Raw genomic sequence first — 26,432 nt, 5'->3', positions numbered from 1 at the left:
GCTAGAAAAGCCCTTCCCGTAGCTGGAAACAAAGCACGTCCTGGTTTGCTGGGCAGCACCTCCTCCAGGAAGCCCTGGGAAGTTCCGGTGCCCCTAGGACCGACGGGTACAGAACTTGGCTTTTTTCAGCTTCGCAAGGAGCAGCTGCCAGTCACACAGGGTGCCGGAGTGCGGGGATCAGAAGCTCTGGGGCCTGGAGCTACCCTGATCCCCTAGGGGTGAGCACCACTGAGTGGTGTCAGTAGCTTCATAGAAGAGCACCGCTATCACGACCATTCAGTTCCAGAATATTCCACTTCTCCCAGATGAGCAGTTGCTCCCGACCCCTCCCCACCCCCAGCCCCCCGCAGCTAGTCCACGTGCGGCGCCTGGACGTGCCTGTTGTGCAGGTGCTGCTCGTGGACTCGTGCCGCACGGCCTGTCTCTCCAGCCTGCAGCAAGGGGCACCCCGACACCACCCGCTGTGCACGTGCCACCTCCCGGGCATCCATCCACCAGCCAGTGGTCACAAGGGGTGCTTGCACTTTGCGGCCGCTGTGAATGACACTGCAGGGACACTCGCAGCCAGCTAGCTCTGTGCCAACGTAGGTGCCGCTTCCATGCTGCTTCAACTGGGTGAGGACCGGGCACCCCGCACGGGGCGGCTGCGAGGACCTACCCACGGGGTCTGAGGCCCTGGGAGGACAGACCAGCCAGTGGCGGGGAGGGGATGCTGAGCTCCTGGGGTCATGGCCTGGGCGTGGAGACCAAGGTGCAGCGCAGGCTCGCGGAGCTGGGATCAGTCTCCGAGTGCAACGGGACACCATGGGGACCCTGACTCTCATGGCCACTTTGCCCGCACGAGCCCCCCATGTCAGACCTTCCCGTGACCTCTCACCCTCTGTCTGGGCTGAACTGTGTCCCCCTCACACCCACACAGGGGGCCCTAAGCCCCACAATGCAGGATGTGACTGTGTGTGGAGGTGACAGGTGAAGTGGGGTCACGGGGTGGGCCTGTCCCACAGACTGAGTCCCCGCGGAGAACAGGAGAGGACGCGGGTGCCCATGGGGCACAGACCCAGAGGGCATGGCGGGAAGACGGCTCCTACAGCCCAGGGACAGCCTGGAGAGGAGACAGCCTGCCGCCTGGGACCAGGACCCCACACCGCACCGGACTCAGCGCCGCACCTGGATGGGACCCGGACCCTGTGCCTCAGGAGGGTGGGCAGCACTCGGCCGTGGTGCTTGTCATGCGGTTGCCGGCAGCTGACTGTGGTGGCACGAGCCCCGCTCAGGGGCCCGGATTGCCCTGGGCGCCACCATCCTGCAGGCTCTGCGCCCACTGCTTGGCACCCGAGCAGGACAAAGGCGGGCACTGGGACAGCCCGGTCCTGGCACAGGTCCTGGTGAATCTTGGTCCCAACCCCGTCCCCGCCCCTTCCCGGACTCCCTTCCTCCGGCCTCCCTCCCCCTCCTCCATCCTCGTCCTCCCTCTACCCGCTCCTCTCCCTCCCCTCCCCTCCCCTTCTATCCCTTCCTCCCTCTCCCTTCTTCCCCCTCCCCCTCCCCCTGTCCCTTGCCCTCCCTTCCTCCCTTCCCCCTCCCCCGTCCTGCCACCCCGACCCCTCCTAAGAACTATCTCTCATGACTGAGCAGAGGGATCCAGCAAAGCCCAGTGGGGTCTTTGAAGGCAGCTCAGAGTCACTAGTGAGTCCTTGGGCCCCATCTGTTCACGAAGGCGGACACAAAGGCATGCTCTGTCTCCAGGGGATGGGAGTCCCTCCCTGAGGGCGGGGGGGGGGGGGGGGGTTATAATTTAAGGATGTTTTTTACTTTTTTATTAAAGATCTACGGATTTATTTGAGAGAAAGAGCGCACACGAATGCGGTGTGCACCTGTGCAAGTGCAAGCCAGGTGGGAGCGGGCGGTGCAGAGAGAGGGGCGGAGCATCCCAAGCAGACTCCCCACTGAGCGCCGAGCCCATGAGGGGCTGGACCCCACAACCTGAGATCATGACCTGAGCCTCTCAGGCACCCCTGCAAGGCATGTTTTAAAGTCACCTCCCCCTCTCATTCCACCCCATGGCCTGGAGACTGCCCCAGGGACCTGGCACTGGCCATCCTGCCTTTGCCAAAGTGACTGTCCCCACATAACGCTGCTGCCCGGCCTGTCCCCACTGGCACCCTGTCTGACATAACGCAGGTATTCCTCTCTCACCGCTCCGGAAGCCAGAAGTCGGAAGTCAGCCTTGCTGGGGCGAAAGCAGGTGCTGGCGGGGCTGGTTCCTCTTGGGACTCCAGGGCAGGCTGTGTGGTTCTGCTCGCCCCTCCAGCTTTCAGAGACACCCTGCATCAACGGGCCCCTGGCTGCGTCACTCTGGCCACTGATGCCCTTGGCACAAGACCTGCTCCCCCCAGCTCTGAGCCTCCCCCCCTGCTGTCTGATGACCCTGGGCCCACCAGACTGTCCAGGACCATCCCATCCAGGATCTTTAACCTGACCACATCTGCAAAGCCCCTTTTAGCCACATAAGGGAACATGCTCTCGGATTCCAGGGGTTAGGACTGGGTAGCGCTGGCCGCTGTTCCTCACTGTGCACACTCAACCTGTCTACCCGCCTAGGGCAGCAGCCTCACAAGGGCAGGGGTTCAAGCAGGCAGCCCAAGCCCCGCCCTTCTAGAGTGAAGACACAGGGCCTGGTCTAAGGGCTGCCACCCCCTCGAAACCCTGGTCTCGGAGAAGGGACTGTATTTAAGTCAACCTTCTGTATGCAATACACATAATTATACTTCTTTTGTTCTCATTTTTATTGATTTTCAGTTACACGAGCCAAGTAGAAATAGCTGCTCCTGGTAGGAGTGTGAGACAGGCAGAGAGGCTGAAGGCTGTCACCCCTGCCACATCCTGCTGCCCGCCAGCCCTCACCCAGGTCCCTGGAGCAGACCCCAAGCAGAGGATCTCAGTGAGTGATGGTGACTGATGGTGAACCCCTCAGGGACCCACCCTGGAGGACCCCCCCCCCCCAGGAACTTAGGGATGGGAAGGGCAAGAGGTGCCCGAGCCGGCATCCCTGGATAGCACAGATCACATCTTCCCTGCATTGTCATGAGCCCGGGCTGCCCAGGGGTGGGTGTCCCGAAGCCTGAGCCCCCAGGACAAAGTGACAGGTGCAGGTGGCACAAGGGAGCACCCAGCAGAGGATGAGGTGATGTTCAGGCCCAAGGTTGCTCCCTGCACTCCTGCCTGAAGTCATCACCTGCACTTTAGTGGGTTCCTTCCAGTGCTTTCCCTCTGCTTTTATGCACGCACACACGCATGCACACACACAGCCCAGGAAAGCTGCAGCCCCCGTCCTGCCATCTCAGCAAGCCCAAGCCACAGTCCAGAGCTGTCCCTCATCACAGGATGGGGGCTGTGGGGCCAGCCCTGAGCCAGTCACGTGGCTGGAAGATGGTCAGGAGGGAGGGGCCCATCCTGGCTTCTGTGTTCCAGGTGGCAGGGGCCCGCATCACAAACCCCTGGGCTGACAGGGTCAAAGGGGGATTTTCTAAAGGACGTTGGAGGTGCTGACACCAGAGAAAGGAGCTGGATGGCAGGGCAGGGCTGGACCAAGAGCTCAGATATACATGCTTGTGTGTGTATACATGGCAAAGCCAAGCACATAGTTGTTTTGTGGGGCTTTTCTGATTTCTCACGATTTGTTTTTTTCACTCAACAATACATGTGCATGGCCCCACTGGTGTGTCTGGATCTAGTCCTTTCTGACTTCCAGGTACTGTTCCATCTTTGGGGCAGTCAGTCCAGGGCACCACCAGCTTGCATGGCACCTCACGGTCTTTCTCCAGCAGGACACCCCCCCTCCCCACTCCAGGAATCACAGATCGGAGGGTGCCCGCCCCTGCCTCCCTGGCCACCACAGGCACAGCTGCCTGGGCACACGGCCCTGATTTAGCAGGTCAGCCCCGAGTGGACACTTGGGCACTTCTGATGGTGACCCGGTATGTCCTGTGTTTGCCTTCTCATGCAAAGATGGGAGCATTTTTCTAGACAGAACGCTAGCCAGAAAATGTACTTTTTAAATTTTAATAGCTGCTCCCTGATGGCCTTCCAGTAAGGCTGACCAGCTGGTACCCCCACCCAGGGGCAACAAAGTCCCGCCTTCCCACTTCCTGGGTGCATGATGATATATCACTTTTCCAACATTGCCCATCTGAGGGTAAAAAGTGGCCTCTCACCGGTGCTTGGATTCTGTCCACATTCAAGTATCAGGATTCAGTGGCAGCCCTGAAGTGAAAGCAGCAGGTGTGGTGCAGTGGCCCTGGCATGAAGTGAGTGACAGCCCCCCCAAGTGCACCCCAGCCAAGCATCCTCAGTGCTCGCCGTGGTCTCCAGCCACCATCTGGACCTGCCTGAGGAGAACCACAGTCTGGCCATGCCTATATTTGTGCTGCTGAGGCCTTACTCGCAGCTACGTCTGTCCACCACCATCTGGAATTAGCCTCCCACAGCATCCTGCTCCAAGCCCTCGGATGCAGGAAGAGCTCTTCCACAGGGGTGGACTGCTCCAGCCTCCCTCTGAACTCCTTGATCCAGCCCTGCCTGCCATCCATCTCCCTTACTCCGACTTCAGCACCTCCAGTGTCCTTTAGAAAACCCCCTCCTTGCCCAGGTCTACGCAGGCAGATCAGCTCATTGCCATCCTCTGGCCACATGCTTGGCTCAGAGACAAACACATAATCCACAGCAGCCAGTGAAAGACAGCACAGGGGCTGTGGCTTCCTAAGTGTCGGGATGTTAGCTGTAGCTGCTCTGCCGGAGAAATCTTGCCGGAGGATGAAGCCAACACAGAAATGGAGGGAGGAACTGAATTCTGATCTAGTCCTTTGCAACTTGATCTAGCCTTATCTGACATCAATATGCCCCAGGGCATCCCAGTCTAACAATCTCAACGTCCTTTCCTTGACCAAAACCAGTTTGAGCTGGTTTCTGCCACTGGCAACCGCTTGTTCTGATGCAAAATTTGAGGATGTGCCCGTGAAGGGTCCCTGTGTGCCAGATGCCTGGTCCGTCTGAGCTGTTCTGAAGGAGGCACGGAATCTCCTTGCTGCAGAGGGGGCCACTGAGGCTCCCACAGTAACAGGGAAGGACGGTGCCCAGCCCCTGCCACTCCACGGCCTCCACGGGCGACTGGATACAGCGAGGCGTCTGGGCCTCAGTTTCCCTGTCTGAAGGCAGCAGCAGCCCTGAGCAGCGGGTGTAGGCGCCAGGCTGGGGGGCAGTTGTACACTAGCAGGATGAGGACTCTCACTCGGGTGTAGGGGATTTGCACTGAACCTCGCAGCCCCCCACCCCCCCAACCGCAAGTTGCTTCATTTCTCTGGGCCTCAGTGTCCTTGTTTGAGAAGTGAGAACGGGGATCCCTGGGGGCGCAGCGGTTCGGCGCCGGCCTTTGGCCCAGGGCGCGGTCCTGGAGACCCGGGATCGAGTCCCACGTCGGGCTCCCGGTGCACGGAGCCTGCTTCTCCCTCTGCCTGTGGCTCTGCCTCTCTCTCTCTCTCTCTATCATAAATAAATAAAAAATTCAAAAAAATGAAAAAAAAAAAGAAGTGAGGACGGTCGTTCCCTCTCCTGAGATGCTGATAAAGGCGCAGCGGGGCAGGTGCCCGCGCAGCGACCTCCCGCAGAGCAGCCTGCACACCCCGCCCTGGCGCCCAGGCCCCGGGGACCGCACAGCCCCGCCCCCGCCCGCCCCCGCCCGCCCCCGCCCAGCCTCCACCCTGCTTCCGCGGCTCGCGGGCTCCACCAGGCGGCGGCCGGGCGCGCTGCGACTGCCGTTGGGTGCCCCGCCGGGACCGCGAACCCGGGGCCCAGGGAGCGCGCGGGCGGGGGGGAGCCGGTCAGGGCCCAGGGGGGAACCGGCCCGCGCGCCCTCCCGCCGCCCCCAGGCCGTCCCCCCGCCGCCGCCGCCCGGGGCCGCAGGGGTCCGAGCGCCGCGCGGGACGCGGGGCCTTTAAGGCGGTGGGCGGGGCGAGCGCGGGCGTCATTAGCATATATTAGCATACATTAGCATGCCCCGCCCCGCGGCGGGGGCGGGGCCGGGCTGCGGGGAGCGGCGCGCGGCGGCGGAGCGGGGCGCACGGCCGGTGGGCGCGGGGCGCGGGGCGCGGGGACCTGCACTGCTCGCCGACCGCCCGCCCGCGGGATGGGGCTCCGCGCCGCCCCCGGCCCCGGCCCCGGCCCGCCGCCCCCCTGGCCCCGGCCCCGGCTTCCCCCGCTGCCGTGGCTGCTGCTGGCGCTGGCGGCCCGGGGGGGCTGGGGCGCGCCCGCACCGCGCGCGGAGGACCTGAGCCTGGGAGTGGTGAGTGCGCGGCCGGGGGTGGGGGGGGACCGCTCGGGCCGAGCCCGCGGCCGCCGGAGCCCTGGCCAGCGGCGTGGGACGGCCCCGGGACCGCGGGCGGGCGGGACCGCGGGCGGGCGCTGGGGACGGTGCGCCCCGGGGGCGGGGGGGAGGGCGGGGACCCGGACCTCGGCCCCGTCCGAGAGCGCACGGGCCCCCCGTCCCGCTCAGAGGCAGCCCCGCCGCCTCCCCAGCCCCCGCCGGCGGCCCGAGCGGCCCTAGGACCCGAGGGATGACATCAGGCGTCACGGGCTCGCCCCTTGGGAAGGCCGCGAGGGCGCGGGGGCCGCGGGGCTGGGCCGCTGGGAACGGCGGGGCGGGCGCAGGCGCCGGTGCCCCAGGGGTGCTGCTGCCCGTTGGCGCCCGCGAGCTGCAGGCGGAGTCGAGCAGCCAGGCCGGGCCGGCGGGGGCAGCCGCAGCCCCTGATGAGTTGGCAGGACTCGGCCACAGGCTCCGCGGAGACAGGCCGCCCCCCCCCCCCCCCCCCCCCCGCCAGCTGGCCCAGCCTGGAAGCCGCCCGGAGGGTGCAGCCACGGGCCCTGCTGGGGCGTCCAGACTCCTGCCGCGGTGGGCTCCCTCCCAGCCAAAGGCGCCTGAGACTGGGGCACCTCAGGTCACCCCTCTGGGCCCCTTGTAGCAGGGGCCTCCTGGACCTCCCCCTGCGGAGGTACATGATCAGGAGCAGCGGGGGTCCGGGTCTGGGCAGGAGGTGACAAGACAAGGCTGCTTGCACCGCAGCTCACAGAGGCCCTGCGCCCCCAGCTCTGCCAGGTTCCAGTCTCAGGCCTGGTGCAGTTTGGTTTCTCTCTACCTGCCCAGGCTGGCGGGTCGGATCCAGTGCTCCCAGCTCAGGCCTGGCATCCCGTTCTCTCCCTCCTTAGACTCCCCAGAGTCCCCTGGGGTGTGCGTGTTGGGGGGGGGGGGCGGTGCAGTCACTGCTGGACCCAGTGGCTTGCGCTGGAGGGTGGGAGCGGGGCAGCTGGTCAGCCTGGAACCCCAGAGACAGCTTGGCTTCGGCATCTGGTCCAGTGGGAGGAAACGGAGGGTCCTGCCCCTGACCCAGGAGGTCCTGGAGCCCGGGAAGGCCAGGACCCCCCTCCCCCCCAACCTCCTCCATGCTGAAGCTTCCTGCCTCCTGCCCACGTTTGTGGGTAAAGGGCGGTCTCTGGTGGCCTTTTGCAGAACAACACCTCAGAGCACAGACTGGAGGTGCAGGAAGTCTTGGAGACAGGCAGGATTTAGGGGTTGGGGGTGCCCCTCCCCACCCTCCCCACCCTCGCGTCCACCGCCCGGGGCCCACTGACTCTGCATATTCAGCTCTGGGGTTGCCAGAGAGTAAAAGGGGCCCTTTGTCAGCGTGAGCCAGCTTCTGCCAGAGTGAGCCCAGCGCCGCCTGAGCCCAGCCCAGCTTGACACAGGGACAAAGCCCTGGATTGAGTCCTGCTGTGCGCAGCCAGTGAAGGACTTTGAGGCCGCCTGCAGGACCTCAGAGTAGGCTGTGCCCTCCTGGTGTTGGTGCCTTGAGGCCTTCTGGACCTGAGCTTTTTTAAATTTTATTTCTGGGTAGGTAACACCCTTAGCAAGATATTCAGGCCATCAGGAAGGGTCTGAAGGAGAGATTCCACGTTCTCTCTCCGCCTGCCGCTTTTCTGGAAACCTTCCAGGGTCGTCTGGCCACTCAAAGGGACGTGGGGACCTGGGCCTCTTGTCTTCATGGGTGACAGCCTGCATCCCGCTGCTCCTTGCCCTGCGGTTGTCATGTCCAAGTCTGTCCGAGCACGTTCCATACGGGAATGCCAGGGGCTGCCTGGTGCTTGTGCTCACCCACCCGCTTCTGTGCACAGACGTCACATCCTCCAGCCAACTCTGGGCACGGGGAAGGCGGGCTGCTAATATTTCGCTAAACCAGCAGCGGTGCCAGACACGCTGTAGCCGCAGGTGACCATGTGTGGCCCGGGGCCCTGAGGCCAGGAAGCCTGGTGACAGGCATGAATGGGTCGTGCTGGTGTTGGTAGACCTGCCCACCTGGCCCCTCAAGCTTCTGCTCGGGCTTCTACTTCCAGCAACAAAGTTCCATGGCCCCCAACTACACCACACGCTGGTGGATCTTCTGATCTCTGACACCCAGACAGGTCACTTGCATGTGGCTGAGATGGTATGCAAGGATGACCAAGAACAAGCCAGGCCCTCTCACAGCCTGGGGGTCCCCAGGGATGGGCAGCAGGAGGCCAGACAGTGGCAATGGTGGGTTCAAGCCCTATGTCTCCCTCCTGGGGCAGGGGCAGAGGCAGGCAGGGTGACCGTCACCATCCTCCCCTGGTCTCAACCGGTGGCCCGTGGGTCCCTGCTTCTCTGTGCCAGCACCCAAGGGAGCCTGTGTACCCTGCATGCCCTTGAGACTGATGCCACAGCCCAGGCCTGGGGCCTGGAGTATCCCTGGCATCAGGAAGCTGCAGATATCCAGGCCGGGGCCAGACCGCAAGCCCTCCAGGACGCAGAGCAGGGAAAGGGGACCTGGGAGTGCGTGCTTTTGCCTCGAGCCTTGGCGAGGGAAGACTTGGGGTCCCCTCCCAGTGTCTGTGCGGGAGGCTGACTGTAAATGTGCCCCCACCCCTGAGGCACTTGGTATACTGTGAGTCCTCAGCCTGGAGCACTCCAGCCCCCCCCCCCCCCCAGAGAAGTGTTTATAGTGCTTTTGTCGTGAGAGCCAGTGTGGTGGGGGGAGGGCTGCACCGGGCGCCTGTGCTCTGAGCCCCGGCGTGTGCACTGGCTACACCAGCCAGCCGTGGGCCTGGGATGTGTTTCCCTCTCATGTGGGCCCTTGACGCCGGTGCGGGGGGTGGGGGTGTATACACCAGCCTGCGGGCCCCAGTCTCCTGTCTGTAAACCAGGGCTGTCGGGTCGGGTCGTTCAGGTGAGGCCTCTGAATCACTCGCAGCAGTACCTGGCGGGAAGGTGCTTCTCCCAGAGAAGGCTGGAGGGGGCTCAGGGTTTGGCAGGGGCTTCAGGGCAGCACCTTCCGAGGTTCAGGTGTGCTCCGAGTTTTGCCTCTTGATGGTGATCTGCGTTTCCATGAGATGCTCTGGGTGTAGAGTCTGTGCTTCGCTCGCGGAGGGTGATGCGTCTGTCCCATGTAAGCTGATAGCCCGTCCAGCTCCCTGGAGGGATGGGACAGAGTGGTCTGGCAGGATGCGCGGCGCAGCCGCCCCACGTGCAGGAAATCAGATCCCAGTCCTGGCTGGGTACTGGCTGCCGCCTTCTGCGTACCTCCCTCCTATACTCTGTGGAACTCCCTTCTCTATGGAACATCCCAGGCTGCTTCCTGCCCCAGGGCCTTAGCGTCTGCCATGCCCTGCCCACCTCTGCGACCTCTTGCAGGACTTGTCACCTGACCGGCTTCTCATCTTTCAGGTGCCAGTCCAGCATCACCCCCAGGGGCATTTTCCCTGACCACCACTTATTTACCCCCTGCACGCTGAAACTCACGTCCTCTCATGGCACCGAGGTTACGGGAATGGGCTCTGAATCCAGACACCCCAGGCGCTGGCCCCAGCCCTGCCCCATGCTGGCAAAGTGACTGCGGATACATGTCCTAACCTCTCTGTGCTTTTCTGTCCCCGTCTGTACGATGAAGGTAACAGTGCCTGCCTCTTAAGATTAACTTAGCAGGTACTTAGTGTCACTGCCAACGTGGGTTGAATTCCGTAGGCAGTGCACCGGCTCACGACGCTTTGCCCTGGGGGTGTCACGAGCATGAAGCAAGCTGGTGAACGGAAGAGCACTCGCTAGTTGTTGGCTAGTTGTTCGCTGTTGTGCGTGAAGCGCTCGCGGTCTGGGGTCACTTGGGTGTGTGGTCACCTGCTTATCCACGTTCTTCCCCGGGACGGTGTTGGCTCCCGGAGCCCTGTCTGCAGAAGGGCTCGCCCGGGTCCTCACTGTCCCCAGGGTGCCCAGCACTGCGAGCACTCAGCCTGGGTGTGTTGGGCGGGTGGACAGTGAATGACAGGCTGTCCAAGGGGGCCTAGGAACAGCCCCTGGGGGAGACATGGGGGCAGGGAGCTCTCCATGGTTGCCACCACCAGCTCCCAGAGGGACACAGGCACAGGGGTCCTGCTCTGAGGATCCACCAGCTCATTTCCCTTCAGCGTCGTTAGCAGCCACCACCGGCTGCACACATAACGGCAGCCTCAGTTTCCTGAGCTGTGAGTAGAGGCGCTGGTCACGCGACCCTAGAGGGGTGTGAGGGCAAGCAGTGAGCTGGCGCCGCGTGGGTACGGGCCTGGCTGTGCCACACTGACTAGTAGTGTTTAGGTCCCGAGGGGTGCTCTAAAGCCACCTCTAAAGCCTGCCAGCGCCACATCTCTTGAGCCACATCGTGGGGGCTGGGGTGACCGTCTGCACCCAGCATGGCCCCACGGCTACCTCTGAGCCTGGACCCCCTCCTCTGTGCAGAGGAGCACCTGCTCCCCTGCCCCTCACGAGGCTGGAGGAGTCCGTGGGAGATGGCCCGTGCAGAGGAAGGGACCACCCATGGCCGTGGCCCCCAGCATAGCGGGAGACACCAGGCCAGGGCCAGTCCCAAGGGATTGTGTGTCTCCTGGTCGCCACAAGCTTTAGGCTGTTGCTTGGCACGTGTAAGTGGGGCCGACAGTGCCCGTGCTGTGGGGCCGTGGAGAAGACGTCAGATCCTGCACACAGTGAGCACTTCTCGTGTGCCAGCTTGGTGAAAGCAACAACGCTGCAGCCCAGCCCCCTCCCTCCATGGGGGCTCGCACCCCACTGCTGGGTCCCGTGCCCCCCTTGCTGGGGCTGGGGCTGCCCTTCCCCAGAACACAAGAGTAGGGAGGGGAGTTGCACCTGTTGGTACTGTGAATGGACACCCCCGTACGAACCGGGATGAATGCACAGGGAAAGATAGGAGCCGGGGGCCTGGGGCCTTCGTGGGCGAGCCTGGAAAGTCTGGCCCGATGTGCCGCACCGTGTCCTGCAGTGCTTGCCCTCAGTTTCTCCGTCTGTGGTAACGGCAGCTCAGCGATCCCTGGGAAGAGGGAAAGCACCTCTTCTGGGGCAGTGGGGGCAGCAGGACTGGGGCACCCCTACACCTCTCCTCCTTTCCCCTCCCTCCCCTCCCTCCCTTCCCACCCCTCCCCACGGCCTTCTGGAAGGTTCACCTCCGCTGCTGCTGCCTGGTTGCCCTGGAGACACAGTCGCTGTGGCGATGTGCAGGGCGGGTGGGGTGGGCGTGCAGGGAGGGGCCGGCCTGGCATGTGCCCCAAGGGCTCAGTGTGGCTGGAGGGGGCGAGGGAAGGATACCCCTGGGGCAGGCTCTTGGAGGTGGGTGTCCTCCGGGAGGGCAGGGGAGCAGCATCTGGCCCCTACTGTAGCCTCAACTGAGGACCCCCTCCCGCCTTTCGGCCCGCAGCACTGGACCCCTCGGCTGCCCTGGAAGCAAGGCTGCCCGGCCCTCAGGATCGTGCATGAGTCCTCCGGAGATGGGGATGAGCTCGCTGCAAACAGCGAGCACTGTGTTAGCGCCCCCTCCCTGGTCCCCTCCCCCCTCCAGGGCCCGCAGGCCCTCCCAGCGTGAACCAGGCCATCTGTTCCAGGCAGGCCTGGGCAGGGGCCCATTCCCATCCCCATGGCCACCCAAGGGCCAGCGGCTGCCAGCGCCCCCCAAACCCAGCCAGGCAGCTTGTCCTGTGTCAGACTCCTCCTTAGCATTTCCCCTGCTGGCTGCTGGGTGCTCTCCTCTCCCAGTCTGTACTGTCCGGGAATGGACCTGGCACCCCCCTAGGACTGCAGGGTCTCAGGGGAGGAGAGAGCCACGGGCTTGAGAGGGACAGCACTGTGATGATGTCCGGACGAGTCCATGCTGGGAGCAGGTGGGAGGTGTGGACATGAGTTCCCCCAGCCCAGGCCTGCGGGTGGGGGCCCCCTGGCCAGCTGCTCAAGTCCGGTCCTCTTCTCAGGGTCTTGCACCTGGTGGGGGCTGCCAGCTGCTGTGTCCCGAGAGCCCAGGCAGCCAGGAGTGGCCACTGACCTGGGGGCAGTAGTGCATGTCCCCGGCCACAACTGCGTTCAAGCTGCCCCTTGCTCTGCAGGTTCACACAGGCAGCCACTCAGACTGCGTGAAACCTCCTGCTTTTCAGGATGGCACTTGTCACTTGTAATAACCACCTGGAGTGCTCTTGGGATCAGGGGGCAGGGCTCCTTGGTGAATCCCACAGAGCCCTGTGAGTGGTGAGCGTGGGGCTGCTCAGTGCAGACACCCAGCTGCGACCCCCACCTGCAGACCAGACAGCCCTGGCAGGGTGGGGAGGGTCCTCCCTCGTGTCTCATCCCCAGCCTGCCTGAGCAGCTGACCTGGGTGGGGGAAGGCACCTGCCTGGACAGACCCTTCCCTAGAAGGTGGGGCTGGCATCCTTGTCTGGCATCCTGTGCATCTGAGGAAATCCCAGAGGGCTTCCTAGAGGAGGCAGCCTTGAGGTGCCGAGAGGCAGGGCTGTAATCTGTTTTTGACACTCAGAAAGAAAACCGCAAAATCACAACTTTCAAGAAAACGTTTCCCAAAAACGTGTGTAGCCCCAAGTATACATGCTTTGTCCAGAATACCCACTTGAGTATCTCCAGTGCCCAGCCAGGGTCATGGCATGTTTCTCCTGTCCCTACACTTTATCGCGTTCCAAGCGATGTGAAAGGGGGGGTCCTCCCAAAAGATGAGAGGTGCTCAGACGGCAAAGATCCTAAGCCTGAGAAGGGCCTGTCCCAGCTGATGGCCCCGCGTCTGAGCACAGGCCCTGCTAACCAGAGTGTCCCCTTGGAAGGTGTCTGGGTCGCTGTCCATCGAGGACCAAGTCACTTCCACTGCTCTCCAGTCCTGTTCAGCACCCTCAGAGGGCCCCAGTCATACACACGCTCCCTGGGGGGTCTCCAGGCAGGACTGGGGGGCCTGGGCCAGTAAGGGCTTGAGGGGGGTAAAGGAAGAGAAACCCCAGGAAAGACTCTGTTTCCCCAGAAAGGGAGGAATCTAGCTGGTTCTCTGCGGGAGAATGCAAAGTACACGTCAATCATCAAGGTGGCCCCTCCTGGCCAACTGAAGCTCCTAAGAGTTCCAGGAGGATAGACCCCCTCCCACCAAGCACCTGCTGTGCCCCCCGTCGGGGCAGATCCCCCAGGGCAGGGGTCCTATGACGGGGGCTACAAACACGGAAGCTTCTGGGGGCCCTGTGGATGACGTAAACGAATCAAGGAGTTTCTTGAACGTCCACTAAAAAACAAATAGGTCTGCAGGTTGCTACCTTTTGGGGAGCCAGGCCTGGGAGATAAGGGGCTCGTGGAATTCCTGCAACCTTGCCCCCCACTCACCTGCGAGTCCTCCGTCACTGCTGAGCCCAGCCACTGTCCACATGGCCTGGGGCTTTCATGGGACTGTCACACAGCCCAGGGAGTGGGCGTGAGCACTGACCATTTCGTGGTTGGAGAAAACAAAGCTAAGGCTGTCCCCAAAGGACGGTGTCAGCACTGCCGTCTGTCCCGGGCCCCCCCCCAGAGGAAAGGGGCTTGGGAAGGGTCATCTTTCAGTCCTCCTTCCTGGGGGACCCCAGACGTCCCCTGACCACGCCACACGTGCCTCCTAGAGCACCTGTGTCAGGTGCCAATGGGAGGGAGCATTGTCCACATGCTAACTCCTGCTTTCCTCGTACCCGCAGGCAAGGACATGGCCCAGAGGGGTGGAGGGACTTGTCCTGGTTGCACAGCAAGTAGGTGCCAAGTGGGATTGGCACCCGGGCAGGGCAGCTCAGGGCCTGAATTTGGCACTTGTTGCGTGTAATAAGAACCTTTTTAAAATTCCACTTTCGCTCGTGGCTCAGGAGAAGTGAGGTAGGGCAGGTGAGCACTTGCTGTGAGCACCTGCACGGATTGTACACTGCTTGAGCTAACCCCTGCTAAGGGACCAGGGTTTATTGAAATGGGTCTCCAGCACCTGCCTATAGAGTAGCTTAAAGAAGGGGGCGCGAGGTGCCGTGTGGGCCCCTGGGGGGCTGGGGCTAGTGGTGACCAGAGCCAGAAGAGGCCTGCCCCTCCCCTCAAGGGCAGGCAGCTCTTCCTGTAGCCGAGCCCCCCACCTGCACGCCTCATGCTGCTCTCTGCTTTCAGGAGTGGCTGAGCAGATTCGGCTACCTGCCCCCAGCAGACTCCACGACTGGGCAGCTGCAGACACAGGAGGAACTGTCCAAGGCCATTGCTGCCATGCAGCGGTTTGGAGGTCTGGAGGCCACCGGCATCCTGGGTCAGTCGTCCAGGTGGCAGGACATGGGTGCTCCCCACTCCACGACCAGGGAAACCTGGTCTCCCCCAACTCCCCCACCCCCACCCCGACTGCTCTCTGGGGCCCTTTGCCCTATCCAGCTTGTTCATGGGGGATGGGGTGAGGGCTAGGCCTGGTGTCCCTGGGGCCCAAGGGTTCCCGCCACATAGGGTCCCATCAGCATGCTCCCCAACCCAGGGGTGGTCACAGTGGGGGTGGGGGGTGCCAGCTGTGCCCAGATCCATCTCCACACCATACAGCAGGGTCTCAAGCCTTTGTGCCCATGGAGGTCCCGGTTGATTCTTGTCCCGTGGAAGTGGCAGATCTGTGCTGCCAAAACCTGCAGCTTTCCACTGGAAACCAGAAATCTGGGGTGTTTATGTGAGCACCCCACCTTTTACACATTGGCAACAAGTCCAGGTTTGTAGAGACCTCCCTGTGGGCTGATGAAGCACGTCTGTCCCCAGGCCTTGGAAGAGTTGTGTGTCTTGTGAACTCCAGGAAGAATTGGCAGCGCTGGCTGCAGGTTGTGGCCCTGCTGCTCCCGGTGGCCAGGGCCCCACCCATGACCACTCTGGCCCAGGCCCTGCTGTAGTTAGTAAATGCTTTGAATGACCCTTGTCCTGATGGTGGCCATACCCATAGCAGTGAGGCCTGGCGTGCCTGGAGCCCTGGGCCTGGTCTCCACCAGATCTGGGGTGGGGATCGGGGCACAGGGCTGGAGCCTGGTGCCAGCTCTAGGGGACCTGACCACCCCCGCACCCCTGTAGATGTGGCTACCCTGGCGCTGATGAAGACCCCTCGGTGTTCCCTCCCTGACCTCCCGGCCGCGGCCCCAGCTCGAAGGAGGCGCCAGGCTCCAGCTCCAACCACGTGGCACAAGAGGAGCTTGTCCTGGAGGTGGGTGGGCGGGCTGCACCTGCAGGCATTATGTGTCTGGCTTTTTCTCAGGCCAGAGTACCCCTCCGGCCTCTGTGCGTGGAGTGCACTGGCAGCCTCTGATCCACTGCTGCAGTCCCTGCGTCCACCCTCACATAGCCGCCTCTGTGTCCCCTGCTGTGTCCTCCGAGGACACCTTACCCCACTCAGGAGGCCTCCTCTCAAACCTTAACTGCATCCCCCAAACCCCCTTTCCCAATAAGGCCCTTGAGGGAGACCCCGGGGAGGGATGTGCCCAGGAGCACAGGGCAGCCTGGGGCGGGGACACAGCCTGCGCCGGGTGGGCAGACCTCACACCCTGACACCACTCCGTAGGGTCCGCACATTCCCTCGGGACTCACCCCTGGGCCCGGACACGGTGCGGGCACTCATGCACTACGCCCTCAAAGTCTGGAGTGACATCACGCCCCTCAACTTCCATGAGGTGGCAGGCAGTGCGGCGGATATCCAGATCGACTTCTCCAAGGCTGACCACAATGACGCCTACCCTTTCGATGGCCCAGGCGGCACGGTGGCCCATGCCTTCTTCCCTGGCGACCACCACACTGCGGGGGATGCCCACTTCGATGATGATGAGTCCTGGGCCTTCCGCTCGTCAGGTGTGTCGGCTGCTACGGAGTCACAGGGCCACTCCAGCCCCGCAGGATGAAGAACCCGCATGGCCTTGCCTGGGATGAGAGCTGCCATGGCTCCAGGTGTTCCCCCTGCAGGGCTGAGCCAGGCTCGTCCTCACCCTGCTCCCGGGAGGCCTCTGCAGGCCTTCACACCCTCGCGCCCTCATTCACTGGTCGCGAAGCCACGCCCCTGGGCCCAAAGCATGGATGTGGGCCAGAGACGGGGGCCCGTGTGGGGTCACTCCACACTCCAGCCCGGGGAGCCCATTCCAGCCTGAGGAGCCAGCAGTGACCCCGCAGAGCCTCTAGGCCCTTTGCCATGGGGGGACCCCAGGGTCCAAGAAGCTCTCGTAGACCCCATAGGGACCTTGGCAGGAAGTGGACAGCCCTGAGTGACCACACAGAATCCGTCTGTCTAGGACCAGGGCCTCCGAGGTGACCAGGGCAGTATAGCCATACCCATCATACCTCCCTCCCTGTGGGTGCCCCAGCCTGTGTGCCTGGCCAGCTGTGGTCCCTCCCTTGACCCATTGGCCCCCTGTGTTCCCAGATGCCCATGACATGGACCTGTTCGCGGTGGCCGTGCACGAGTTCGGCCATGCCATCGGGCTGAGCCACGTGGCAGCCACAAGCTCTATCATGCAGCCCTACTACCAGGGCCCAGTGGGCGATCCGCTGCACTACAGGCTCCCCTATGAGGACAGGGTGCGCATCTGGCAGCTGTACGGTGAGTCTTTCCCCTCAAAGTCAGGCACAGTCACCCCGAGGCTGGGGACAGATCCTGGGGGAAAAGGGCGTTTCCTGTCTTGTTCACCTTAGCGCTCAGCATCTAGACCCTGCATGGCACACCTTAGCTACCCCATAATGTGCGGGGTGAATAGGTGGTCTGTCCCAGGATCCCTGGATGCTGGCCCCGCAGGCCTTTTAGCAGATCTTGCCCCAGAGCCTCCAATCCCAGGCGGCCCCAGATAGCCTCAGGCTATGACCGCTGGTGTGGACAGCGCCCTGGGCCTGTGCAAAGCCTGCGCGCGTGCAGGCATCCAGTCTTTACACCATGAGGGGACCTGCCTTCCCCACCCAGAGATGGGAAAGTCGGGGCGGGATGACCCGTGGCAGCCGCAGAGCCAGGACCGACCCCGGAGCCCGCCTCAGGGATGTCCTCGGCTGGGATCACGTCAGGGACTTGCCCAGGAGGAGGCAGTGGACACAGGCCTCTGCAGAGGTTGGGGTCACATCCCCGTGTGTGGCTTCAGCCTCCTAGCCCCAGCACGGCCCCCACAGTGGCCACAGTTAACCCACGTGGCAGCCCACACCCTACCCCCACGAGCTCCCCAGCACCCACCACCTTCTGCCACCTGTGGGCTCTTCTTGCCATAGAAGAACTTACCACATTGACCACTCCGAGGGTGCGGGTCAGTGGCATTTACCGTATTCACAGTGGCCCATCCGCCACTCTCACCCGGTTCCAGAACATCCTTCTCCCCCACCCCGTCCCCCAGCAGCCATCGTCCACCTTTCTGTTTGTCTCCATGGTGAGCCTCTTTGGACTTGTCACGCAAATGGGATTGCACACCGAGTGGCCTTCTGTGTCTGGCTTTTGTCACCAAGTGCCCTGTTCCGAGGCTGCCACGTCCTGCCCATGTCCCATGGCTGTTCTTCCTTCCTCTCTGTGGGAGCAGTTTTATCTGCCTGCCCATCTGGTGGACACCGGGCGCATCCCACCTTTTGGCTGCTGTGCAAAGTCCTGTTCACAGTCACAGACAAGCTTTGGTTGGGTCGCCTGTTTGGTTTTTGGGGTTGGGGGAGGGGGGCAACCTCATTTAACGCCTGCAGGTCAAGGGGGGATCGTGGCCTGTGTCCCCTCCCTGTGCGGCAGTGCTCTGGCTGTAGGACATGTGGACGTCCTGGCACCCAGTGGCCATAGTTCCACGTTGGGGGTCCCAGGGAGGCTGGGGGGATTGGCCGGGGGGCCCGTCCACACGCCCAGTGCAGCCTACCTCTGTCTCCACAGGTGTGCGGGAGTCTGTGTCCCCCACGGCGCAGCCGGACACCCCAGAGCCCAAGGAGCCCCCGCTCCTGCCAGAGCCCCCCAACAACCGTTCTAGCACCCTGTAAGCCACGGGCCCTGGTCTGCACGTGCCCCCCCCCCCCCCCCAGGGGCTCAGAGCCTCCATGCTCTTCTGAGGAAGGCATGGCTCTGGGCTGAGTCCTGAGTCCGACTTCCTTTACCCCCCACCCACCCAGGCCGCGGAGGGCCACCAGCTCCCCCACCCACCCAGGCCACGGAGGGCCACCAGCTCCCCCGCCCACCCAGGCCGCGGAGGGCCACCAGCTCCCCTGCCCACCCAGGCCGTGGAGGGCCACCTGCTCTCCCGCCCACCCAGGCCGTGGAGGGCCACCTGCTCTCCCGCCCACCCAGGCCGTGGAGGGCCACCAGCTCCCCCACCCACCCAGGCCGTGGAGGGGCACCTGCTTCCCTGGCCCATGCAGGCCGCGGAGGGGCACCTGCTTCCCTGGCCCGGGCTGGGAAGCTACGGATTCCTCTCGTCCTTTGTCCCACACACCGCCGTGTGACGCTCCCTGACGCTCCACTCCCTCCACGCTGCCTCGGCCACCCTGGGCTGTGGGAGAGGCACTCGGGCTTTTGATTTTTGTCCTGTAATAGAAGTAGGGTTGGCTGACAGGAAGGGCCTCCTAATTCACCTGCGTCCGTGGCCCTGCAGCTCTGAACTTGCAGGCAGGGACGTGGGGGCTCCTTCCGTGCTTTCGTGAAGCACAGCTCCTCACAGCGACTTGTGGGGGGCCCCTCCCAGCCCCTGGGTCTCTGCCTCAGCTTCCATCTCTCTCTGCCCCCAGGCCCAGGAAGGATGTGCCTCACCGATGTAGTACCGACTTCGACGCAGTGGCCCAGATCCGCGGCGAGGCCTTTTTTTTCAAAGGTAATGCCCACCCGGCCCGGGAGCCACTAATGCCGGAAGGGCAGCCCCCTCTGGGCCGCAGGCCGGCCCCCTGCAGCCGCACCCCCTCTCTGTTCCCCCAGGAAAGTACTTCTGGCGGCTGACCCGGGATGGGCACCTGGTGTCACTGCAGCCGGCGCAGATGCACCGCTTCTGGCGGGGCCTGCCGCTGCAGCTGGACAGCGTGGACGCTGTGTACGAGCGCACCAGTGACCACAAGATCGTCTTCTTCAAAGGTGGGCAGCCCCCCGGGCGCTCCAGCTATATCGCTGACGCTGGGGCCTCAGCCTACCCACCCTGGGCCCCCTTCAGCACGCCTCTGCCCTGGAGTCCAGTCTGGTTTGCTCCAAGCCCAGAACACAGGGCAGCTCACTCATCTGTGTGCTCCACCAGCGTGTATTTATTGAGCACCTACTGTGTCCTTGGACCATGGCAGGCATTGTGGGCACACAGTGGGCAACATGGGCAAAAATTCCTGCCCTCATTCCCATAGGAGCCACGGCTCGCACTTGCGTGTAGTGAGGGAGTCGGTTTCAGACAGAGGGAACTGCCCGTGCAGAGGTGCTAGGCCAGACAGGCTTGCGGAGGGCCAAGAGCCTCAAGGAGGGCATGAGGTGGGTTTGACAGGTCCGTTGGTCACAGGGCATCATTCCACCCTCCACACCCTGCACTGTTCCTGCACTGGGCCAGAGGAGACACTTCCTGCTCTTGGGGAGCTGGCAGGATGCGGAGCCTGCAGCAGGAGACAGAGGGGCGCTGAGCCCTGCAGGTTTCAGGGGCCGTGAGCCTCCCCTCACTGTGTTTTGGGGCGACTGAGTCTTCAACTCCCCAGTGAAGCCACTGTCCTGCCCTGACTTGTGCGGGGTCTGGAGGCTGACCCCTTCTCACGGTGGGACCCCCAGGAGCCACGCACTGTGCCTCCCCCACCACAGCAGGATCACTGCCTCCCAGGCCTGCTGCCCGAGGCTGTGGGCATGGGAGTGGGCCCTGCAAGGCAGGGTCTTCTAGATTTGGGTTCTTTCTCAACATTTGAAAACTGTAAGGCCCCATGGCTCCAGCATGGACTTTTGCAGAGGGCATGGTACTTGGGGCCTGTGCTGTTTGCACGCCAGGGGCTGCTGGAGCAGGTTGGGCCACCCCGTCTCATGTCCCCGGAGCTGGCGCCTGGCAGCCCTTCCCGTGCCTACGTCCCATCAGGTGGGGGGGGAGAGAAGCTGGCATGAGACAATGGGGTTTATTCTCTCCCAGCCTAGAGACCTGAGGCCCCAGACCCAGGTGCCACAGGGCTGGTTCCTTCTGAGCAAGGGAGACTGTCCCCCTGCCTCCAGCCAGCCTGTGACACCCCCCCCCCACCGGGCTGCTTCCCTCTGTGTGTCTCAACATGTGCGTGTCCTCGTCCTAGTAAGGACCCCACTAGCGGATGTGGGGCCCACCCTGCTGCAGCATGATTTCTTAACTAATTTCACGTGCAAAGATCCTCTTTCTACATGAGTCCGATTCCAAGGTCCAAGTGGATGTGAGTCTGGGGCACATGTGTAACCCGCCACAGCAGCTCTTTGAACCAACACAGTGGACCCTGTTTCTTTGAGGAGGTCGAGATTATTCCTCGTGTTTCTTGTGTTCATTCACGTCACCTGCCAGCCCCTGCTCAGGGTCAGGCACCTGTCCGCTGTGAGCTGGCGAGATGACCAGTCATCACCACTGGTGCCAGTGGGTCTGGTCCCCGTCCCTGGGGCATCAGGAACCTGACACACGGGGGCTCCCCAGACATGGCAGCTGTTATTTCAACCTTCAAAAAAGCAAAACTAGAAGAATGGCACACATTCTGACAGATATTTTGTTTGGACTCTCATGCCGTGTGCTTGACATCGGCCTCCCCCAATGGGGCAGTGCGTCTTGGAAAGAAGGTGCGCACAGGCGGGCCGGTACACCCCTGCACTCGAGAGAGCTGGGAGCCGGTTCCACGTCACTGCATAAAGAGCTGCCTCCTTCCTCAAACCTTTATCCTGAAGAGTCAATTCTGACTCGCAGGAAAACTGCAAAAACCCGTCACCCAGCTTCACCCCTTGTTCACACTTTGCTACATTTGCTTCCTTCTTTCCCGTGGACGGTTCCAGGCCTGTGTCTTCCTCAACTGGCTCCAAGGTAGTGGCCACCGCCGGGACCCTTTGCCAGCATCTGGCCTCCCTGGGCGTGTTGGCAGCGTCCAGGCCAGCACACCTTGGGCAGGTGCCCCAGCGGCTTCTCCCGAGCGACTTCTGCTCTTGCACATTCAGCAGCAATGCCGAGGAGGGACGTGTCCCGAGCCGCCCTGCCCCGGGCAGGAGCTGTCTGGCACCGTTCCCTGTGCTCACCTGGGCAGTGGACCTGCCAGATTTCTCAGGTTCTCACCATCGCGGGGCAGGCTCAATACCTCCTGCCCTTTGGGTTCTGGGCACCACCAGCCTCCTCACCCTTGGCTGTTCGGGGGTCCCCGTCCGGGTGTGCCGCCGCTTGCTTCCCACCCACTGGGGCATTCCAGTCCTTTCCTGTCTCTGGCAAAGGATTTCTAACAATTATGTTTACTTTTAATTGTGGTTAAAAAAAAAAAAAACAGCATGAAAATGTGCTCTCTTAATCACTTCTCAGCGTGTAGTTCAGGGGCATAAAGCACATCCGCGCTGTGTGGTGCTGCCGCCGCCGTCTACCTCCAAGATGTGTCCCTTGTTCCAAATGGAAACTGTCTCCAGTCAACACCGAGCCCCCGGGCTGTGGCACCCACCATCTACTCTCTGTGGATTGGGCTGGGGGCCTCGTAGACATGGAAACATGCGGCACATGTCCTGGGATGGCTCAGTCTCCTTGACATCGCGTCCCCGACATTCGTCCACGTTGTGACCAGCATCCCGGCGTCCTGCGCTCCAGAGACTGAATCCTCTCACACAGATGGACCCCCCCGGCCTGTGCACCGCCTGCCGGCAGACACCTGCCGCTCCTGCCACTTGGCTCTTGTGAATGCTGCTGCTGTGAACGCGGTGCTAGTAGCCCTTTAAGACCTGCCTTCGGGTCTTCTGTGTGTCTGCCCCCAAGTGGGTTCACTGGATCCTGTGTCTGGTATTTTCAGGACCGTCCAGACTTCTCCACAGCAGCCACCCCGCTTTACATCCCCGCTATGGAGACCTCCCCGTATCCTTGCCAACACTTGGCCTCATCGGGGGTTTTGGTAGTGGCCGTTCTAGTGGGTGTGAAGTGATGATATCTCGTTGCGATTCCCTGGTTAGGGACATTGGGCATCACGCATGTTGCCTGTTGGCCATTTGAGTGTCTTCTTGGAGAAATGTTTGTTCAATCCTTAGTCGGCAAAAGATCTTTAAGGTTTTCTGCCTCCTCTCCCCCTCCCCTCCCTCCTCCTCCCCTTTCCCTCCCCCTCCCCTCCCCTTCTACCCTCCCGTTCTCCCCACTGCCCCTCTCTCCCGCTCCACACCCCCCTCCCCTCTCTCTCCCAGTCCCCTGTCTGACCGGCTGCTCCTCGTCCCACCACAGGGGAGGATGTGATGCCACGTGCGGCAACTTAGGTCGCAGATCAGTGTAGTGATGTTTGCAGGGCGCAGCCAAGGATCTTACCCCATTGTTGTTTGTTTTTTTTTACCTTACATACGAGTTTGATGTTCTTGTAATTTCTGAATATTCGCTTCTGTGTAAAAGCTGACAAAGGCGTGGATGTGCCCGTCGCTTCAGGCCCTGGCGAGTGCCTTTCCTGCCTCCGCCTTGTGGCAGCAGTGGGTGAGGCAGAGCAGCACAGCGGCCTCCCGGGGGCCTGGCACCCGCTCCCCTGCCTCGTCGGAACGTGGGTTCTCAGGCTGCTGGCTGAGGGCTGACCCCATGCCAGGCCCAGAGCAGGTGCTCAGTAAATACACGTGAGGCCCCGGGGTTCCGCGGGGCTGGGGTGACGGCACTGGGTGGCTGACGGAGAGGAATGGCTGGAGCCTCTGCCCTGCAGGTGGGCTGAGCTCTGGCCCACGGCGCTCTCTCTCACCCCCAGGAGACAGATACTGGGTATTTAAGGACAATAACGTAGAGGAAGGATACCCGCGGCCCGTTTCAGACTTCGGCCTCCCGCCAGGCGGCGTCGACGCGGCCTTCTCCTGGTCCCACAATGACAAGACTTATTTCTTTAAGGACCAGCTGTACTGGCGCTTTGATGAGCACACACGGCGCATGGACCCCGGCCACCCCGCCCGCAGCCCCCCGTGGAGGGGCGTCCCCAGCACGCTCGATGACGCCATGTGCTGGTCCGACGGTGAGCCCCACGCCACCTGAGTCTCCCCACCTGTGGAATGGGGGTCAAAGCAGACTGATTGGGAGGACCCAGGAGCCGCTGTACGCACCTGTGCCCCTCCCTGCCACTGACATGCGGGGTCACCACTGTGTGTGGCCTCCGGCTGCCTCATGTGCCCTGGGCCTTTGCACCTGCCCTGCATCCCTCAGACACAGCCAGACATCTGCATGGCCCGTCCCTCACCTGCTTCAGGCCCAAATGGTGCAGCCCCACCTGGAAGAGGGAAGAATACGCCTCCCTCCCCCAGGGCAGGTGATGGGGGCCACATGTCTCTTTTCTGTTTTCAAAAACTCCATCCCCAACTCTTAAAACAGCCTGGCACATAGTAGCCCCTCAGTAAATATCCTGTAATAGAGAAACCGAGAGGTCATCTCATCCAACCTCCAGCCTCCTGGCAGCCCCCCCAAGCTTGCCCAGGACTGGGAGGCCCCCGGGGCCCACAGATGGCTCCCTGGGGCTGAGACAGACTGACTTTGGTATAAGCTGTTCTACTTCCCTGCTGGCCCACACCCTGCTCCCTCCTGCCCCTGCTAGCCAGCCTGCCCGCAGCTCACGCCCTCTTCTCTCCCAGGTGCTGCTTACTTCTTCCGCGGCAAGGAGTACTGGAAAGTGCTGGACAGCGAGCTGGAGGTGGCGCCCGGGTACCCACAGTCCACAGCGCGGGACTGGCTGGTCTGCAGAGACCCGCAGGCAGACCCAGAGGGTGCAGGCGGAGAGGCTGGGGCCCACGCCCGGCCGGGACAGCACAGCCAGAGCCGCCCAGAGGACAGTTTCGAGGTCTGCTCCTGCACTTCCCCTGCCTCTCCTCCTCCAAAGGCCTCAGGCCCGCTGCTGGCAGCCACACTGCTACTGCCCACGAGCACCCTGTGGACAGTGGCCTGGGCCCTGGTGCTCTGACAGCCGCCGGCATGTGACAGAGCAGACGGGTCACAGCTGGGGCCTCACAGGACAAGAACAAGTGTTCCTGCCCCTCCGGTGCCGCCGCCGCTCCAGTGCGAGACCCAGGGTTCCTGCAGCGACACACCGGCCTTGCAGAGGACACACTGCCATCCCTGAGCAGACTGCCTGGTCGTGCCCCCGCAGGCTGGAGAGAGGCCAGCAGAGGACGCTGCCATCTAGCTGTTCAGCCACAGAGGAGCAGCCACCTGTCTTGTCTTTTCTGGCTCAGAGGTGGCCTGACTGCCAGCTGTGAGCTGGGAAGACTTCATCAAGGCCCAGCTGGGGACAGGAGCTGTCCTTCCCGCCTGTGAGCAGCTGGATCACGCAGAACTCAACTGCTGAGCCAGCAAGGCAGGGCTGGGAGGGCGTCCGGTGGGCCACACTGCCCACAGCCTCGCGGCCCTGGGAATGACAGCCTGCACCGAGCCCACCAGCGGCACCATCAAGCCCATCTCATACCCACACTGCTGCCCCTGGTGCTTCCGCCCATCCCAGGGGCCTATGCCCCACCCCTACCTATGGGCCTGTGGTTGCCTTGCTCAGAGCAGCCTCTGACTCACAGAGGAGTCCCCCGAGCTGGGGCTAAGGTCGGCCCCCCCATGATGTGTTTCAGACAAACATGACCTCTCCCTGCTTCCTAACGGCTCTGTCTGGGCTCACTGATGCACTGCAGGTGGCCCTGGGGGGAGGCGTGCCAACTGGGCCCAGGCCCTTCTGCTCTTCGGAAGGCCTGTGTGGTGCTCACTCCCTCCCCTGGTCTCTGACACGTTCCTGTCCAGCACCTCCTGACCCTCCCTGTCCTCCTGTCCTTACACCCGTTTCCAGTTTCCTAGGTGGGGGAGCTGAGGCCCACCCTGGGAAACAAGACTGCTTCCTGCAGGTAGGGGCCAGGTGCTCTGGCACATTTGCCCTGTGCTCACTGATGGTCCCTCCCTGCGTGCACACGCTTCTCCCGTGGCTGGTGCCCATTCTCAGTGAAGCAACTGGGACACCAGCTGCCAAAATCAGGGAGCCACCCAACAGGAAGTACGGGAGGCAGCTGGGCAGCCAGTCTAGGGACTGCCCTCCCACCTGGAGAAGCAGAGAGGAGCAACTGCACCCCTCATGCAGGAGAGACGCCGGTGGCTGCCCCCAGATGCTCCACCCTTCCTGACGGAAGCCCACTGTGGCTCTAGATGTGAGGTCCTGCCCCAGCCCCAGGGGTTGAGGGGGTGGTGGTTCCTCTGATTCCAGAGATTCCCAGAGGCCCTAAGGTGAGTGCACAGACTGCCTGGAGGGGCCTTGTTAGAACAAGCGTCCCCCAACAGCATCGGCATCACCTGGACCTGGTAGCAATTCAGATTTTCAGCCCTGCCCTGCCAACGGAGCACAGTGGGGCCGCCATGTGCGCCAGCCCCCACCTCGGTCAGTGTGATGCATGGCATCCAGAAAGGCTGCCCTGAGCAGGACAGGAACAAAGGGAGGAGCTGGTCATGCAGTCAGACGTAAGAGGCAGGCCAGGGAGGGAGCAGCAGGGGTGGGGAGACCCAGAACGGCCTGGCCAGCCCATGGGGGATTCCCTGCTGGTAAAACATTCATCCAGCCCCCACTTCCCTGCCACTGGCTCCAGGGAGAGGTGGAAATGTTCCCAGAGGAGAGCACAGTCTCCTAGGACTTCATGCCCCGTCCCTCCCTGACACCCAGACAGCAATGGCAGGTCCAGAGCCCACCCTGGATGTGGACATGAGTCTGCCACCAGTGGGCGGGCAGGCTCCAGAGCCAGGCCGCATGCCCCGTCTGTCTGCCATCTGGTGCTTGGGGCTGGGAGGGGTCTCTGCCTATCAGACCTGACAAGACGGACAGGCCTCCCTGGGGGACAGGCTGCTTCCTGCCCACCGAGGATGCCCCCTGTGTGGCCCCACTTCCTTCTGCAGCTTTGGGGAAGCCCACCCAAGACCCATGTGCAGTTGGGGAAATGGCCCAGAGAGCATCTGCCAGTCCC

General features: G+C 62.7%; 1 protein-coding gene across 1 annotated transcript; it reads left to right on the top strand.

Annotated features, from left to right (window-relative positions):
* The first annotated feature begins 6,087 nt into the window (after nt 1-6,087).
* MMP17 (matrix metallopeptidase 17) lies at nt 6,088-25,092 on the top strand. Its single transcript, XM_072722601.1, has 10 exons — nt 6,088-6,337; nt 14,534-14,666; nt 15,455-15,584; nt 15,939-16,222; nt 16,788-16,964; nt 18,249-18,348; nt 19,094-19,176; nt 19,278-19,430; nt 23,216-23,473; nt 24,084-25,092. Exons 1-10 carry the CDS (start codon nt 6,182-6,184, stop codon nt 24,407-24,409), a joined length of 1,800 nt encoding a protein of 599 aa, XP_072578702.1. The 5' UTR covers nt 6,088-6,181; the 3' UTR covers nt 24,410-25,092.
* The last annotated feature ends 1,340 nt before the right edge of the window (nt 25,093-26,432 follow it).

The sequence above is a fragment of the Vulpes vulpes genome, chromosome 10, assembly GCF_048418805.1.
Source record: "Vulpes vulpes isolate BD-2025 chromosome 10, VulVul3, whole genome shotgun sequence".
Classification (NCBI taxonomy): domain Eukaryota; kingdom Metazoa; phylum Chordata; class Mammalia; order Carnivora; family Canidae; genus Vulpes; species Vulpes vulpes.
Note: the sequence above shows the minus strand (reverse complement) of the source record. Positions and strands in the feature narration are given on the sequence as shown.